Below are 17,848 nucleotides of genomic sequence, written 5' to 3'. Positions count from 1 at the left end.
GGTGGTAATGATGATGATGGTAACATTAATGATACTTAAACACTGATGGTTACTTGCCCCTGTTTTGTGTTCTCTGTCCTTACTGTCTAGACACAGCATCACTTGGTACCTGGGTGGGAAAAAGAGGCTGGGATGATGATGGTGATGTTGATGGTGTGGATGATGATGATGATGATGGTGGTGATGGTGATAGTGATGATTATGATACTTTAACACTGTAGCCAGAATAGTGTTGGTTTCCATTATGGATGCTACAGTGCACAAACTCAGCCACCTGCTGGATGGTCCTGCACCTTGCCTGGGATCCTGATGATAATATTGATGTAATAATAATCTATCTATCTATCTATTGCTGGACGCCATAATCCCGTAAGGGGTGGCCATGTGACTTTGAGTTATTTGTTTTATGGGGAGGGGCACTAACCCTCTACCAACCCACTTGTTGACACGTGGGGAACACGTATGATTTGGTTACATGGTTACCACCCAGCGTTGTAAATGGTTTCTTGACTTACAGGAAACCATTTGGCTTGTCACTCATCGTAAAGCCACCTGTAAAGGAAAGAAAAGCAATAATAAGTGACAGGAAAGATGGGAGAAATAGGAAGAGAGGAGGGCAGGCACAGAAAAAGAATGATAAAGGCTAAGGAAGAAGTAGGCAGCACTACATCAAGTGAGTGGATGATGGTCACCACCACCTATCACAATAATAATAATAATAATAGTACAGTAATAATAATTGTGATGATAGTGATTATGGTTCTTTCCCCTACAGATGAGTGAGCTGCTAGAAGTTATAAATTCACGCACCTGCTGGGCCTTCCTGGACCTTGCTTGGAATGGTGAAACTCGAGGTCGTTTGGGCATCACCCTCTCCAACGACCGTCCACTTGCCAGACAGTTCAAACTGCTGTGTACTGGCCAGCGTGGCCACTCCTACCTCAACACAAAGTTCCTCAGGGTGGACCACGTATATTTTGCCGGGGAGAACCTGGTCGGAGGCGACTACGAGTTTGACAGTGGCAACGGAGGGGCCATGCTCGTTTCGGAGTTCCAGACGGAGTTCTTGGAAGTCGAGCACGCTGGCACGGTGATGGCAGGATGGCAGGGGCAGGAAAAGGCATCACAGTTTGGCATCACCACCAGGTACAGCGGTGGACGTCACGGCAATTGGGGCATCGGCTCTGTGAGGGATTATTGTAGCTTGGATCTGGCCAGGAGAGCAGTCAATCAGGGTGATCCACAGAATGTTACCATTGTGGAGTGTGGGGTGTGTCTGTGGAATGGAAAATGATCGGCCAGAGTGATCCATGGACTGTAATTGTGGTTGAGTGTGGAGTTTGTGTGTGGTGTGGCAGTGTGTAGGGAGGCTGAGGTGTGTTCCCATGTAGAAAGCCCCTTTAACTGTAGGACATGTCAGCAGTGAGAGGTGTGGAGAGTGATCAGTCAGGGTGAAGTGTGGAATGTGAGATGATTGCCAAGTGGCTGCTGTGTTCATCTGTGTGGCAGCGAGTGAAAAGACTGGGGTACCTTTCAGTGAAGAATAACCCCTTCTACATGTGGATGTCATTTTATTACTGTAACTCACTTCTTTCGTTTTCTTTTCACTATACGTCTGGGTGTTTGAGAGGGACACCTTTGCATGATAGCATTGACATAGCTGTGTGGCTCCACTGCCTAGGTATGCACACACCCCTTACCTCCCTCCGTATCCCATGAAGGGAATGGTGGACTGCAGGAGGGGGAGGGGGGGCAACTTAGCCTACAGTCAACTGGGTCTCACATTCAGATGAACCTGAGGTTGCAATTATTACTACTACTGTACTTCTATTTTTTAAAGTCCACAAGTATAGTTCAATCTCTTGGCAGCTTTGGTCCTTTTGAGGCTTGTTTGATGTAGCTCAGAAAAAACAATGCTTTGGCCCTACATTATTTCCATAGTATCTCATTACAAGTAATACCATATTCCAGTGTTACACTCTAGTTGCAGCTCAGCATTTAAGATGGAGAGATGGCAGTTTATGTCAAGTTAAAGTGAACAAAGTAACTTCAAGAAAAATTGCCCATAAAATTTTGACTGCTGGCTGTAATGCTAACTTGCCCATACCCTGAAATTCATTGAGCCTTTGTTATGAGGTAGAAGTCAGTCTCCTTGGTTATTATGAACTTTTTACTTGGCCCAAATTTACCATCTCTCCATCTTGAATGCTGAGCTGTAACGAGACTAGTGCTAGAATATGATGCCAGTCACAAAGAAGTGCTGTGGAATGGATGTAGAGCCACAGTATTGTCTTATTCCATCACTGAGTTGTAGGGAATAAGTTGCATAAGGATGAAAATCTGGGCCAAGTTATGGTGAATGAGTGGTAATCAAATCAACCCTCCAGTTTGACCACACTTGGCCATCAACTAAACTGAAATGGGTCCAGGAGTTTTGTCAGGTTAGAATGAACACACCATAGAGGGATCAAATGAAGGTGAGGTAGGGTAATGACAGTAAATACCAATTGTTATCACTTGATGGAATTGGTCTAGTGCAGCTTGAATATTAAGTTGTATCTGCATGAAATTCAGTGAGCCTTATGAGGTAGGAATGAGTGTCCTTGGTTACTAGAAAGTCACCCTCTAATCTGACTACACTTGACCATCAACTGAGCTGAAAGAGGTTCCATTCATCCATCCATCATCCAGTCCTATGTTGCCCCATTAGGAACGTAGGAGCCTGGGCCAGGCAAGTTGGTCGTGACATTTAAGCTAAGAGTGACCAGCCTCACTCATCCCTGAATGGCATTATGTGAGCAGTAAACCCCAACCACCCCTTGGATATAAACCTTGACTAGCTCAATCCAATTGGAACACCGTAATTACCCACTGAACCACCAGGTGCCACAATATGGTTTTATGGTTACCACCCAGCATAGTAAATGGTTTCCTGGTATACAGGAAACCATTTGGCTGTCACTCAGTGTAGACTCACACGTAGGCAGGAGGAGGAGGAAAGAAAGACAAGAGGGAGTGTAAAGTCACCTTTAGGCAGAAGGATGAGGAAGAAATGAAGTAAAGAAAGACAGAAGAGGAAGGAATGAGGAGAGGAAAGGGCAGACACCTGTGAGCAGCACTACATCGAGTGAGTGGATGGAGAATGCCCCTACCTACCACCAGATCTTTATCATGTTAGAAAAAACCTACTATTAATGGGTATTAAGCTGAACTGATTGTATTTTTATATATCTAGTTATATGCATACTTATTATTATTATCATCATTATTGTTATTATTACTTTTATATACATTGTTCTATTCTCTTTAACATAAAATTGACATAATTCCATCTTCAGTGATGAGCTGTGACAAGATAGTAATAAAATATGATGCTAGTCATGAAGAAGTGCTGTTTAAAGGCTGTTGAATCATAGGATTGTCTAATTCTGTCAGTGGGAGATAAGCTAAGGGACCAAAATCTCTTCCTGCTTAAAGTGAACAGACAATAGATTTTATATGGTGATGCTTAATAAGGACTGGCATTTTGTTCGTTGGTTTTCTTGTGTCCTAATATGGTTAGAGTTTTATCAAGAAATTAGTTACCCTCTCTCTCTCTCTTTCTCTCTCTCTCTAGAAATTAGTTACCCTCTCTCTCTCTCTCTCTCTCTCTCTCTAACTGTATTAGCTGAAGAGGATATGTGGCAAGACTCACCACCTTTTGTTGTATTAGCACTCTGTGTCTTTTACAACAATAAATATTTCAATTCAGTTCAATTCTCTCTCTCTTTCTCTCTCTCTCTCTCTCAACAGTAAATATTTCAATACCCCACAAGGAGGTTGGTGCACTGCAGAAGAGCAAGTCATCCACAGAGTTCATGTTCATATGAGCTTAGGTTTATAGCTACTACTCCATCTATCCATCATCCAAAACTGTCGACCCATAGGGAGTGTAGGAACCCAGGGCTAGGCAAGTTGGTCTTGACATTTAAGATGAGTGACCAGCCTCAGTCATCTCTGAGCAATAACCCTCAACCATCCCTTGGATGTGAACCTACACAGGCTCAATCCGATTGGAGCGCCTTAATTACCTATGGTTGCCACCCAGCGTGGTAAATGGTTTCATGATGTACAGGAAACTATTTGGTTTGTCACTCAGTATAGAGAGACCCACAGGCTGAAGGAAAAAGAAAGAATGAAATTGAAATATTTATTGTTGTAAAAGGGGAAGAAAGACAGAAGAGACTGCTACTTCATGATAATGTTATTTAGCTAAAGAGATGGAGAACTTGTGCCTCCGAGCTCATAATACAGATGCAAATATTGACAGATGCATTAATACTTAGGGACTAATGACACCATATCACTCTGCTGGCATGTGTAGGTCTATATGTGGCCTTCTTGTAGATAATAATCATCTTAACAAAAAATTTATTGATAATGTTTATTACGATAACTGGACGTGTAAATATTTATATACATTATCACTACTGTTTACCTTAAAATGCAGAGTAGACAAGTTAGCGGTATTTGCTAGATTTAGATATTTCATTTAGTGTCTAGCGACAAAAAAAGTTATGAACACCTTTAACAGTTTTATAGATATTCTTTTTTTTTCTTTTTTCTTTTTTTAATAACGCTCCCAGGCGATTTGCTGGTTATATTTATATATATAACAATATGTTAGCGGTTTTGAGAGTTTAGCGGTTTTTGTAAATGTGAAGTTGACAATCCTGGTACACAAAGCCACGTGATTGGTCTGTCATTTAATGTGCGACCTTCAGTGCTGATAAAGTTAAGTAAAACGCTGAAGAGCATGATGCATCACTTAGCCTGGCCAGTAGCGTCTCCACCTTGTTCCTACAGGTAACCACCATCACTGTCATTTATCACAAACACTGTAACTTAGTACTGAACGTCATTTACAGTATCTACCTACGGTAACATGTAGGGAGTGTTATTCCCTGTTACTGTGGTTGATGGGTAGTATAGATGTGGATGTGTATGCTTGTGAGGTGGTCAGGATTCCGGGATCTTGAATGGTGAGTGAATGATAGTGTGGCCCATTCATATTTCTTACCAGGATGGGTTTGCTTTGAAGGAACCCCACACATGCCAACACTCCAGCAGTTTAACACTCACCGAGAAGGCAAGTTATTTGACAGCTGCTGGAAAGTGTGTTGGTGCACATAGATCATAATTGCAATGGTATACACAGGCATTTGGTTGGTTGCACTTGTCAGTTGTTTATTTATTTATTATTATTTTTTTTTTTTACTTTACCGCACACTAGGATGGGAAGATGTCAGGATAATGATGATGGATACCAAACAGTGTTTTATGGAATTTTTTGGGCTGTTAATGTAGTGTATTCATCAGTGGTGCTGTGGATTCACTTAATTCTTAGTTTGTGATAGTTTTTACAAATTTTGAGGCCCAAGGTTTCTCTTGAGCCCACCCAAAGTATAGTCTAAATATATAGTATGGTATATCCAAACCAGAGTGTTAAGGGTTTTATTAATGTCATACAGTTTTACTCAACAAGAAGTCCTGTGACAGTTTACTAAATTGTTACCGGTAGGTGCTCTTGCAGTTTGGGATAGTTACATTTAAGGTGAGAGAAACTAATGAGGAGAGTGCATGTGAGTAAGGTGGAGGTGGGGGAGAGGGAGGGGGATGCCAAGGGTGAGATGGAGGGATGGAGTGCAGAGGTATATTAGAGGTGGGGGAGGAGTGAACTGGGAGCAGGGCAATGGTATGGTGGAGGACAGGGCGACATGGAAGCGATTTGTTTGTGGCCACCCCTTACGGGATTAAGGTGTCTGACAATAGATGGATACTGGGTTGATAGATAGAGTGGTTAGGTTAGGTTAATTGTCCTAAAATTAACTGGGAAAACTGGACTACTCTGGGAGTAGATGAAAATAGTTAAGAATTTCTTTTTGTGGAAATCTTGCAAGACACCTTTATGTGCCAGCATGTCAAGGAGCCAACAAGAGGGAGAGGATCTGGTAACCCAAGTCTTTTGGATCTAATTTTAACAAATGAGGAATACATGATAAATTCAGTCATAAAATCATCGCCGCTTGGGAAAAGTGACCATAGCATGCTGGAATTTGAATACAACTGCTACACTAAGAAAATCCCAACAAAAAGACAGATCTTCTTCTATGACAAAGATGATTATGAAGGACCGAAGAAGGAATTTACACAAAGCTGGATAGATAGAGTGAAGGAAATGGACAGACTGGAGGAAAAATGGTTGGCTGTTAAAAGCAAACTAAAGGAAGCAGAAAGGAAATACCTGTATATCCCAAGCAAGACATACGTTGCAACCAAAATCAGTGACAGGAAACCCAGAAATATCAAGCTGGACAATGACACTAAAGCAGCCATAAGGAAGAAAAACAGAAGTTGGAGTAGATACCTGGAAACAAGAGACCCCAAGAAATACAAAGAGTACAAGAAATGGAGGAACAAAGTGCGAGGCATGACCAGAAAAATTTAAAAAGAAGAGGAAAAGGGTATAGCAAACCAGTCTAAGGAAAAACCAAAGAAATTCTGGAAGTTTGTCAAAAATAAAATCAAGACAGTTACCCGTGTTGCAGACTTGAAGGTGGATAATGCTGGAGACAGAATGGCAACCTCTGATGAGTAAAGGGCTGAACCGCTCCCAGATTTTTTTGCAAGAGTGTTCACCAGGGAACTTGAAGGGGAGTTACCACCAGTACCGGTATCCAACTTTGATGAACCACTTGAAGATATTCATGTGACAAGGGAGGCTGTGCTTCGGAAGCTTGAAGAATTGAAGGTAGACAAACCACCTGGTCCAGACAACATGAATGCAAGAATATTAAAAGAACTCAGGAGCAACATAAGTGTAGTACTTGCTAATCTGTATGAAACATCACTCAAAGAAGGAAGATTACCCAAGGACTGGAAGTCAGCAAGTGTAGTCTAGAAGAGGGTTATTTCTTTTATAAACAGATAGATAGATAAATAGATAGACAGATATTTTACTGTTAGGACTTTCTTCACTATTATTTTTGTTTCTCTTGCAGTAATCAGTGAAGAGGGGGATTTTCTCTACAAACAGATAGATATATAGGTAGATGGATAGATGGATTGATAGACACCATAGATAGGTAGATTGATAGATGGGTATGTGAATGGATGGTTGGATGGATAGCTACTATAAGGAGATAGAGATGGGAAGTTAAATGGATAGTTAGATACCATACAGTAGATAGATAGTTTGATGGATGGATAGATACTGTAGATAGATGGATAGGTAAATAGATGGGTGGATAGATAGATACTATAGAGATACATTTTATACTGATAGTTTAGACTTTACTGTTACTTTCTTCCATTTTCAGTAATCGCGACACAAGATGGCCTCCACCAAGAGCAGCACACCAGCCAACACCAGTGTCACGGCACCACTGCACATTGTGTCACCTCTGATACCCAGCCCGGCCCTGTCTGTGCTGTGTGGACGCTCAGTGTTGCTCAAGATGGATAATTTACAGCCGTCTGGGTCTTTCAAGATTAGGGGCATTGGAAACTATATTCAGAAAGTGAGGAGAGGTGTTTGTGTGTGTGTGTGTGTGTGTGTGTGTGTGTGTTAGGGAGAGAGAGAGAGAGAGAGGCCTTTCAGCCATCTGGGTCCTTTAAAATTAGAGTTATTGGAAACTATACTCAGAAAATGAGGTTTTGTTCTTTGATGTATTTGTTAGAAGAGAGAGAGAGAGAGTCTGTTGTCTGCCATGTGTTAGTAAATCCGTGTATTTGTTAGCAATTGTTATTTGTTTTTTGTGGTGGTGGAGAGGGATGCCTTCAGGTGGTGACACTGATATAACTGGGCAGCTTTCGGATACCCCTTTATTCCATCTTCACTTCCCCAACTTCATCCTGCAGTCTACTGGGTCCACAACAACAACAACAGCAACTCCTCTCTTGCCCTCAGCGTGTTGGCGAGGGGTACAGTCGTGTGGTGTCGTCATCGGGCGGCAACGCTGGCATGGCGGCGGCGTACGCAGCTCGAGTCCTGGGCATTCCTGCCACCATCGTCATACCCGAGTCAACGCCCCAGCTTATGATCCCTAGACTACAGCAGGAGCAGGCAGAAGTAAAGGTATAATCTGTGTGTTTTCATCTAATGGAACTGACCCACTCCCATAACTTGAGTACATGTCGGCACAAACTGGAATACTAAGTCTATCTAGCTGTCTGTTTATTGCCAGATGCTTTAATCCCTTAAGGGGTGGCCACAAACAATTGCGTATATGTCACCCTGTCCCTCGCCATTTCATTGCCCTGCTCCTAGCTCACACCCTCCTCTCTCATATACCTCTCCACTCCATCCCTCCATCTCATCCCTGGCCTCCCCTTCCCTCATTCCCCCTCCACCTCACTCATATACACTCTCCTCATCAGTGTCTCACTCTCCATCCTCTCCACGTGGCCAGATCACCTCAGTTGAATACTAAGTGAAGGTTGAATACTAAGTTGGATTGGCCTTTGTTGCAGAAGCCAAAGAATTAACACTTCCATCGTGCTTGTTGTCTGGCTGTATCCTTTCATCAGTTTATTAGTGTTTGGAAGCCAGAGTCACATGCAGTATTAAGATTCATTCTCTGTGGATGTGGTTGAGAAGATTAGGGGAAATACACTGAGGTGGTTTGGACATGTGGAGAGAATGGAGAATGAAAGACTGACTAAGAGGGTGTATGTGGGTGAAGTGGAGGGAGGGGGAGACCAAGGATGAGGTGGAGGGATGGAGTTGAGAGGTATATGAGGGAGGGGGGAGTAAGTTTGGGGGAGGGCAGTCATATGGTGGGTGACAGAGCGACTTGGAGGCGTTTTGTCTGCGGCCACCCTTTGCGGGATTAGGGCGTCAGACGACAGATGAATAGATTCTTTGTTATAATTGTTATGTGTCTTCCCAGGAATGACAAGTGAAGGAGAGTGTAAGCCTTCCCATGACTCTTGTCCCTCCTACATAAAAAAAAAAAAAAATCTTGGATACCAGAGGAAAATTATCACGGAAAGTGTTGCATGTCTCTAGTTCATCCTGTACAAGTAAATCCAAATTCACGCAGGGAATCATTTACTCCCAGTCCTTCATGTATGCAACAGGTCAGCTCTGGAACTGTCTTTTGTCTGTGTTTCCTACTGCCAATGACCTCCAGTCTTTTAAATGCAGTGTTTCCAGGCATCTTGAAATGAACAGATCTTGAATTTGGCTCTGTTATTTTGTTTTTTTTTCTTGGAGGAAACACTCTTGTGGGCTCCTGGCCTTTGGTTCCTTCTTCCTTGCATTATCTATCTATCTATTGCCAGATGTCTGAATCCCATACGGGGTGGCCACAAACAAATCACCTCCACGTTGCCCTGTCCCCCACCATTTCACTGCCCTGCTTCCAGCCCATACCTCTCTCTCTCATATACCTCTCCACTCCAACCCTCCATTTCATCCTTGGCCTCCCCCTCCACCACACTCACATACACTCTCATCGTCAGTCTCTCACTCTCCATCCTGTCCACATGGCCAAACCACCTCAGTGTGTTTCTCCTAACGCTTCCTCTCACATCCACATCCACACCACAACGCTCCTTCCTTGCATTTAGAAAAAAAAAGTTAAGATTCGCACCCCTTAGCTGTACATGTAACCAAAGTAAGTGCACATGTACAGTAACCCTGACCACCTGTACATCTGCTTGTCACATCGTCCAGTACAGTAAGGAGGAATTTCCAAAAAGCATCTAACCAGTATTACTTATGTCTGTCTGTGTTTATTTTGAAGACTGCAACGATGAGGAGTTTATTTATTTTTCCCTGATCATCGTCTTCATCATCATCATCATCATCATCATCATGGTTGTGGTGGTGGTGGTGATTGATGATAGTGGTGGTGATGATGATGAAGATGACAAATGATGATGATGGTAGTTGTGGTAATGATGATAAGGTGATAGTAGTGGTGGTAATGATGATTATGGTGATGGTAGTTGTGATAGTGATGATGATGATGATGATAATGTTGATGGTGATGATGATGAAGATGAGAGTGGTGACGATAATGATGATGATGATTGTAGCAGTGGTAATGATGATGATAGTGGTGGTGGTGGTGGTGATGATAATGTTGATGGTGATGATGATAATGTTGATGGTGATGATGATGATAATGGAGATGATGATGAAGATGACAGCTGTGGGGATGATGATGCTGGTGATGACAGTGGTGATGATGAGGATGGTACATTGTGCAGGTACATGGGCGTGTGTGGAACAGTGCGCACGAAGAGGCGACACGATTAGCCAAAGAGAGCAAGGCGTGTTTGGTGCATCCCTTCGACCATCCCGATGTATGGTAAGAGTTTGAACCGAAATTAGATGAAAAATTACTTAGATGGAATTACTTAGATGAAATATTACTTAGATGAAAAATTACTTAAAATAGGTCAAATTTCTTAGATGAAATTACTTAGATGAAAAATTAAATTATTTAGATTAAATTACTTAGATGAAAAAATACTTTATATGAAATTACTTTGATATAATTACTTAGATGAAAAATTACTTAGATGAAATTACTGAGATGAAAAATTACTTAGGTGAAAAATTACTTAGATGAAATTACTTTGATGAAAAATTGCTTTGATGAAAAATTACTTTGATGAAAAATTACTTTGATGAAAAATTACTTTGATGAAAAATTGTTTTGATGAAAAATTACTTTGATGAAAAATTACTTTGATGCAAAAATACTTAGATGAAAATTTACCTAGATGAAAAATTACTTAGGTGAAAAATTACTTAGGTAAAATTACTTTGATGAAAAATTGCTTTGATGAAAAATTACTTTGAGGCAGAGAAGAATACAAGTCGCAGGTCAGGAGAGTGGGAGTTGAGCCGTGTTTATAGACAAAAATAAATAATTCTTGATGAATAGTACTTAACTCAGAAATATCTAATGTAATGTGACCTGCTGTGCCCTGCCTTGCCCTGCCCTGCCCTGCCATGCCCTGCCGTACCCTACCCTACCAACCCTAACCCAACCCAACCCAACCCTACCCTACCCTACCCTACCCAACCCAACTCAACCCAACCCAGCCCTACCCTACCCTACCCTACCCTACCATACCCCACCCTACCCCACCCCACCCTACCGTACCCTACCGTACCCTACCCTACCCTACCCTACCCTACCCTACCCTACCCTACTCTACCCTAACATAAAGTCCTCCAAAGGGCAGCATGGTGACATAGAAGTGATGATGGTGATGATGATGATGATAATGATGATGATGATGATGATGATGGGGACTATAATAATGATGATGATGGTGACTATATTGATGATGATGATGATGGTGACTATATTGATGATGATGATGATGGTGACTATATTGAAGATGATGATGAAGGTGATGAAGGGGACTATAATAATGATGATGATGATGATGATGGTGACTATATTGAAGATGATGATGAAGGGGACTATAATAATGATGGTGATGATGATTATGATGATGATGATGATGTTGTTGTTGTTGTCATTCTCCCTAGGGTCGGCCACAGCACCCTAGTGAGCGAGATCCTACAGCAGTGTGGCGACGAGAGACCGGCGGCCATTGTGGTGTCTGTGGGCGGAGGTGGACTCCTGTGTGGCATAATGAAGGGATTACACGCACAAGGTAACGTTTATCTATCTATCTATCTATCTATCTGTCCATTAATCAATCAATCAGCCAAGTCACTCTATCTGTCTTTCTGTGTATATGTCTGTCTGTCTGTCTATCTATTTATCTATCTATCTATCTATCTATCTGTCTATCGATCAATCAGTCAGTCGAAAAGTCAGTCAGTCACTCTATCTGCCTTTCTATGTATGTATGTATCTATTTATCTACCGACCTACCTTCCTATCTATCTATCTATCTGTGTCTATCTATCTGTCCATCTATATGTCTGTCTGTCTATCTGTCCATCTATCTGCCTATCTGTCTGTCTATCTGCCAACCTACCTACCTATCTATCTATCTACCTACCTACTTACCTACCTACTTACCTGTCTGATTATCTATGTATATATCAGTATGGGGAAAATAGGTTTAGACTCTTTCTCTCTCTTTCTCTCTCTCTCTCTGTCTCTCTCCAAAAATGGCTCAAAATTCTACTCTCAAACTTTATCCACACATTTAAAGATGAAAAACGATAGATTCCATTAAATTTTTTCCTATCTTTCCCCTCTCCTGCTACCCACCATCATCCTTTCAGTGGATAGGGAGGGAGGTGATGGATGGGTGTAGGGCTGAGCAGGTGAATTAACGTGAAGGACACATGTATTGCTGTATCAGTCATCAGCTGTGTTATATTTTTCAAGTAGAAAGTGTTTATTTTTTTTGTTATTATACTTGTTATTATTATTATTTTTATTATTGTTATCCATCCATCCATCATCCAGTCCTATGTCACTTCATAAGGAGCCTAAGAACCCAGGGCTAGGCAGGTTGGTCCTGACATTCAAGATGAGAGTGACCAGCCTCACTCATCCCTGAGTGGCATTACGTGAGCAATAAACCCCAACCATCGCTTGGGTATAAACCTGCACCGGCTCAATCCGATTGAAGCACCTTAATTACCCACTAAACCACCAGGTGCCATAAATGGGTTATATGGTTACCACCCAGCGTTGTAAATTGTTTCCTGGTGTACAGGAAACCATTTGGCTTGTCACTCAGTGTAGAGTCACCCATAGACAGAAGGAAGAGGAAAGAATGAAGGAAAGACAGATGAGGAAGGAAAGAAGGGTGGAATAAAGGAATGGGCAGTCACCTGAGAACAGCACTACATTGAGTGAATGAATTTATTATTATTATTACCATACTCCTCAGGTGTTTCGGATGTCCCAGTGGTTGCCATGGAGACGGTGGGAGCTGATTGTTTTAGTGCGGCATTGGAGGCGGGAAAACCAGTGTCCATTGGTGATATTACAAGGTCAGGCAGGACTCAATATATCTATCTGGCTATCTGTTTATCTATCTATTTGTTGCCAGGTGCCTTAATCCCATAAGGAGTGGCCACAAACAAATTGCCTTCATGTCATCCTGTCCCCTGCCATTTCTCTGCCCTCCCCCCAGCTCACACCCTTCTCATACACCCCTCTACTCCTTCCTTTCACCTCATCCTCAGCCTCCCCCTCCTGCTCCCCCTCTCCACCTCAGTCACACACACTTTCCTCGTTAGTCTCTCACACTCCACCCTTTTCATTTCATTTATTTATTTTTTTTTATTATTTCACTTAACTCAGTGACTGTGTTGTGACTCTACATCCTTCCCGTAGCACTTCTTTGTGATTATCATTCTTTCACCTAAACCTGGCCCAGATATTCGTCCTTTTGCAGTTTATTTCACGTAGCTCAGTGGCAGAAAATGACACTGCTGTAAGTCTGCATCCTTTCCATAGCACTTCATGACTAGCTTCATACTCTAGTGTTAATAAGACAATACTACGGCTCTACATCCTTTCCATAACAATTCTTCGTGGTTAGCATCATATTCTAGTGTTAATAAGACAATACTACGGCTCTACATCCTTTCCATAACAATTCTTCGTGACTAGCATCATATTCTAGTGTTAATAAGACAATACTACGGCTCTATATCCTTTCCATAGCACTTCTTTGTGACTAGCATCATATTCTAGTGTTAATCCTTGTTACAACTCAGCATTCAAGATAGAGAGATGGCAGTGTTAGGCCAAGGTAGAGGTAAATGACTATGGTAAAAACACATGATGATGCTAGTCATGAAGAAGTGCTCAGAAAATCGTATAAAGCTTCGAAAGAACGAAAGTCTATGCCAGGTTAAGTGAGAAAGAGTGTCAGTGTGAAATCTCAAAGCTTGTTATCTTAAAAGCATTGGAAAATGTTGTTTGTGTTGATGACGAGGCAAGGAGGTGTGATGGGTGCATTGAGATAAGAGATAAGGAGTAAATATGTATAGCAGGTACTTGTAATAGCTTGATTGTGGTAGTAGTAGTAGTAGTAGTATTAATATGGTGATAGTAGTAGTGTCAGGTAGTAGCAGTAGTAGCAATAGTAAAATTATGGAAGCTCCCTAACACCTTTTCTTTTTATTTTGCTTATTATGCCTTCTGTCCTCTTCTGTGTTACATAAATCCTTCCAGTATCACCGTACTCTGTTTAAACATCAATCTATCTATCTATCCATTGCCAGATACTTTAATCCCATAAGGGGTGGCCAAAAACAAATTGCCTCCATGTCACCCTGTCTCCTGCCATTTCACTGACCTGCTCCCACCTCACACCCCCCCTCTCTCATAACATACAAAAGGATATTAACCAGCCATATTCAAAAATAAATCACTAAGGGAGAGGTGTTAGGGAGCTTACTTACCTGACAGGATAGAAAGCCAAGGTTTGTCCGGAATCTGTGTAGTGAAGGATGAGGAGTGGAAATTAACTCTCAAATGATGGGCACAACTCTAGTATATGTTTTAGTGATAATGGGTAGGGTGTGTGTATCCCACTGATGATGATGATGATGATGGCAGTGTTAATGATGATGACAGTGTTAATGATGATGGTTGTGATGATGACAATGGTGATGGTGATGACAGTGTTAATGATGATGATAGTATTGATGACAGTGTTAATGATGATGGTTTTATTTGCATATTTACTTACTTATTTGTTTATCTTCAGTATTGCCAAGACGCTGGGGGCTCTGATGGTGACGGTGGGGGTGTTTGAGCTGATGAAGGGCGTGTCCATCTCGTCCCACGTGGTGACCGACAAGGAGGCCATTGAGGCGTGTGCAAGATTTGCTGGTAACTGTGGCCGTTTATGTGTACTGGTTTCTCTGTCTGTCTGTCTCTCTCTCTCTCATCCATGTCTCCAATGCAGTTTTTATATATACCTGTGGTTGTCCATCTCTCTCTCTTTCTCTCTCTCTCATCTTTGTCCCTTATCCACTATTTATATGTATCTATTATTTTTCTGCCTCCCTTTATCCTTCTCCTCTTCCTTTCCCTTTCCTGAGCCTCTCCTTTCCTCTCTCTCTCTCTGTCTATCTCTGTCTGTCTGTCTCTGTCTCTCTCTCGTCTCCAATGCAGCTCTTATATATACGTGTGTTTGTCCATCTGTCTCCCTCTGTGTCTCTGTCTCTCTTTTCCCTCTCTGTCTCTTCTCTCTCTCACATCCGTGTCTCCAATGCAGTTTTTAGATATACCTGTGTTTGTCCATCTGTCTCCCTCTTTGTGTAACTCTCTCTTTCTCTTTGCCTTCTCTCTGTCTCCACCTCTGTCATCGCTCTTTTTCTCTCTCACAGTCCCTTCCACTGTGCCATCCTTGTCTCTTATGCAGTTTTTGTATATATATCTATTATATGTCTATCTCTCCATATCCCTCTCTTCTTCTGTTTCCTCTCCTCTTCCATTCCCTTTCCTGATCTTCTCCTCTCCTCTCTTCTCCTCATCCTCTGTAGTGGTAATGGTGGTTGTGTTTGAGTTAGATTTGCTGTTTTTTTCTATCTTTTTCCCCTCATGCAGTCCTCTTGCTGCTGCTGTTACTCCCCGTGTACTGGCATCCTCTCTACCACTTGCACAAAAATGATCCAGCCTTATGCAACTTATGTCAGGAAAACTAGACTCCGTTCATTTTACCCTGCCTAAAATTGCCATCCCTCCATCTTGAATGCCGGGTGAATATTTGAATGTGATGCCAGTAATGAAGCAGCACCACACAGTATATATAGGGCTGGAGTATCGTCTGTCTGACCCAAAAGGATGAAAATTTGAGCCAGGTTGAAGTGAATGAACTGTTGTTATATTACATGATTTGTCTATCTATTGCCAGACGCCTTAATCCCGTAAGGGGTGGCCACAAACATGTCACCTCCATGTGAGGGGTGAGTGAGTTAGGGGGAGGGCAGTCAAATGGTGGGTGACAGAGCGACTTGGAGGCATTTTGTCTGCAGCCACCCTTTGTGGGATTAGGGCATCGGGCTATAGATAGATAGATCTTATTTTTTTCATCCATCCATCCATCTTCCAATCCTATGTTCCCCCATGAGGAGTGTAGGAACTGGGGGCTAAGGCAAGTTGGTCCTGACATTTAAGATGAGAGCAACCAGCCTCACTTATCCCCGAGTGGCTCGTGAACAATAAACCCCCACCACCCCTTGGATATGAACCTACACCGGCTCAATCCGATTGGAGCGCCTTAATTACCCACTGACCACCAGGTGCCATAATTTGCTTAGGCCTATTTGGTTACCACCCAGTGTAGTAAATGGTTTCCTGGTGTACAGGAAACCAATTGGCTTGTCACTCAGTGTAGAGTTACTCACAGGCAGAAGGAAGGAAGGGGAAAGAATGAAGGAAAGAATGACAGAAGACGGAGCTTAAAATCAGTATATGTTTTTCTATTCTTTTTCAAGATCATCACCACTTTTATGTGTGACAACTTTTTTTAATCGTTGTTTTTTATTGATTTATTTATTTACTGTTCCAGACGACCACCGTACTCTAGTCGAGCCAGCTTGTGGGGCGGCGCTGGCTGCCGGCTACTCGGGCATCATCAAGAAGCTGATCAGCGATGGAACCATCCCAGACAAAGGACCCGTCGTGTTTGTGGTGTGTGGTGGCAACATTGTGACCCTTGATATACTGGCTGGATGGAAGAGGGATTTTAATGTGGAATAATTAATGGATGGATAGAAAAACACTGAACAGCAGGGACCCACACACACCCTTAAATAGATAAATAGGTAATAGGACTAGATTGATATAGTACACTGGCTGGATGGAGGGGAGATTTTAATATGGAATAATTATTGTATGGACTCGATGTAATGCTGGTCTCAGGTGTCTGCCCTTTCCTCTCCTCCATCCTTCTTTCCTTCCATCCTCTTGTCTGTCTTCCCTTCATTCTTTCCTCGTGCTTCTGCTTGCATGTGACTTTACACTCCCTCTTCTGTCTTTCTTTCATTCTTTCCTCTTCCTTCAGTCTGTGGGTGACTCTACATTGAGTGACAAGCCAAATGGTTTCCTGTACACCAGGAAACCATTTACTTTGCTGGGTGGTAACCATATAACCAGATTATGGCGCCTGGTGGTTTAGTGGGTAATTAAGGTGCTTTAGTTGGATTGAGCCTGTGTAGGTTTATATCCAAGGGATGGTTGGGGTTTATTGCTCATGTAATGCTACTCAGGGATGAGTGAGGCTGGTCACTCTCATCTTAAATGTCAGGAGCAACTTGCCTAGCCCCGGGCTCCTATGCTTCTCATGGGGCGTTGTAGGATTGGATGATTGATAGAAAAATGCTGAACAACATGGACCTACACATACCCTTTTGATAAATAGATAGATAGGTATAGATAGATAGATACTGTGAATAGATTGATATAATATGGAGAAGCACATAATAAAATTTGACTCCCCCTTTTTTTTTAGAAGCATTTGAGAATATTTTCCTCCCCCCCTCCTTTTTTTTTTCTTCTTGGTATGGAGTAAGGATACTGGGGGCTTCAATGGTGAGTGAATGGGAGTGTGGCCCATTCAGATAGACAGTGTTTACTTAGTTTCTCTCTCTCTCTCTGTTTTAGGTACTCTGTCTCTATAGCCAGACAAATGAGGCCCTGCACGCCACAAGGGGCAAAGCGCCATACCACCTGAAACCTGTTCTTCTCCACTATCTGCTCTGTCGAACACTACTCTATGACTGCACAGAGTCGCTTTGCTCACTTCAGACTATCACCCTTACTGCACTAATTAGAAATGAGCAATGCGACTTTGTGCAGTCATAGGGTAGTGTTTGAGAGAGCAGATAGTG

General features: G+C 42.2%; 1 protein-coding gene across 1 annotated transcript; it reads left to right on the top strand.

Moving 5' to 3' along the window:
* The first annotated feature begins 4,752 nt into the window (after nt 1-4,752).
* On the top strand, nt 4,753-16,800 carry LOC145402343 (serine dehydratase-like). The gene is made up of 8 exons (XM_080274490.1): nt 4,753-4,845; nt 7,359-7,559; nt 7,949-8,116; nt 10,258-10,358; nt 11,558-11,685; nt 12,886-12,988; nt 14,719-14,843; nt 16,528-16,800. The coding sequence occupies exons 2-8, from the start codon at nt 7,374-7,376 to the stop codon at nt 16,716-16,718; spliced, it is 1,002 nt and encodes a 333-aa protein (XP_080130616.1). The 5' UTR covers nt 4,753-4,845; nt 7,359-7,373; the 3' UTR covers nt 16,719-16,800.
* The last annotated feature ends 1,048 nt before the right edge of the window (nt 16,801-17,848 follow it).

This window comes from Coenobita brevimanus, chromosome 57 (genome assembly GCF_032717465.1).
Source record: "Coenobita brevimanus isolate Jiangsu-jjx chromosome 57, ASM3271746v2, whole genome shotgun sequence".
Lineage (NCBI taxonomy): Eukaryota > Metazoa > Arthropoda > Malacostraca > Decapoda > Coenobitidae > Coenobita > Coenobita brevimanus.
This window is presented reverse-complemented; position numbering and strand designations above follow the sequence as displayed.

Excerpts from the sequence above, each read along its gene's own strand:
- LOC145402343 (XM_080274490.1), top strand. The coding sequence starts at position 7,374 with ATGGCCTCCACCAAGAGCAGCACACCAGCCAACACCAGTGTCACGGCA. Across the intron at positions 8,117-10,257 it reads AGGAGCAGGCAGAAGTAAAG|GTACATGGGCGTGTGTGGAA; the intron begins GTATAATCTGTG and ends TACATTGTGCAG. Across the intron at positions 14,844-16,527 it reads GGCGTGTGCAAGATTTGCTG|ACGACCACCGTACTCTAGTC; the intron begins GTAACTGTGGCC and ends TTACTGTTCCAG.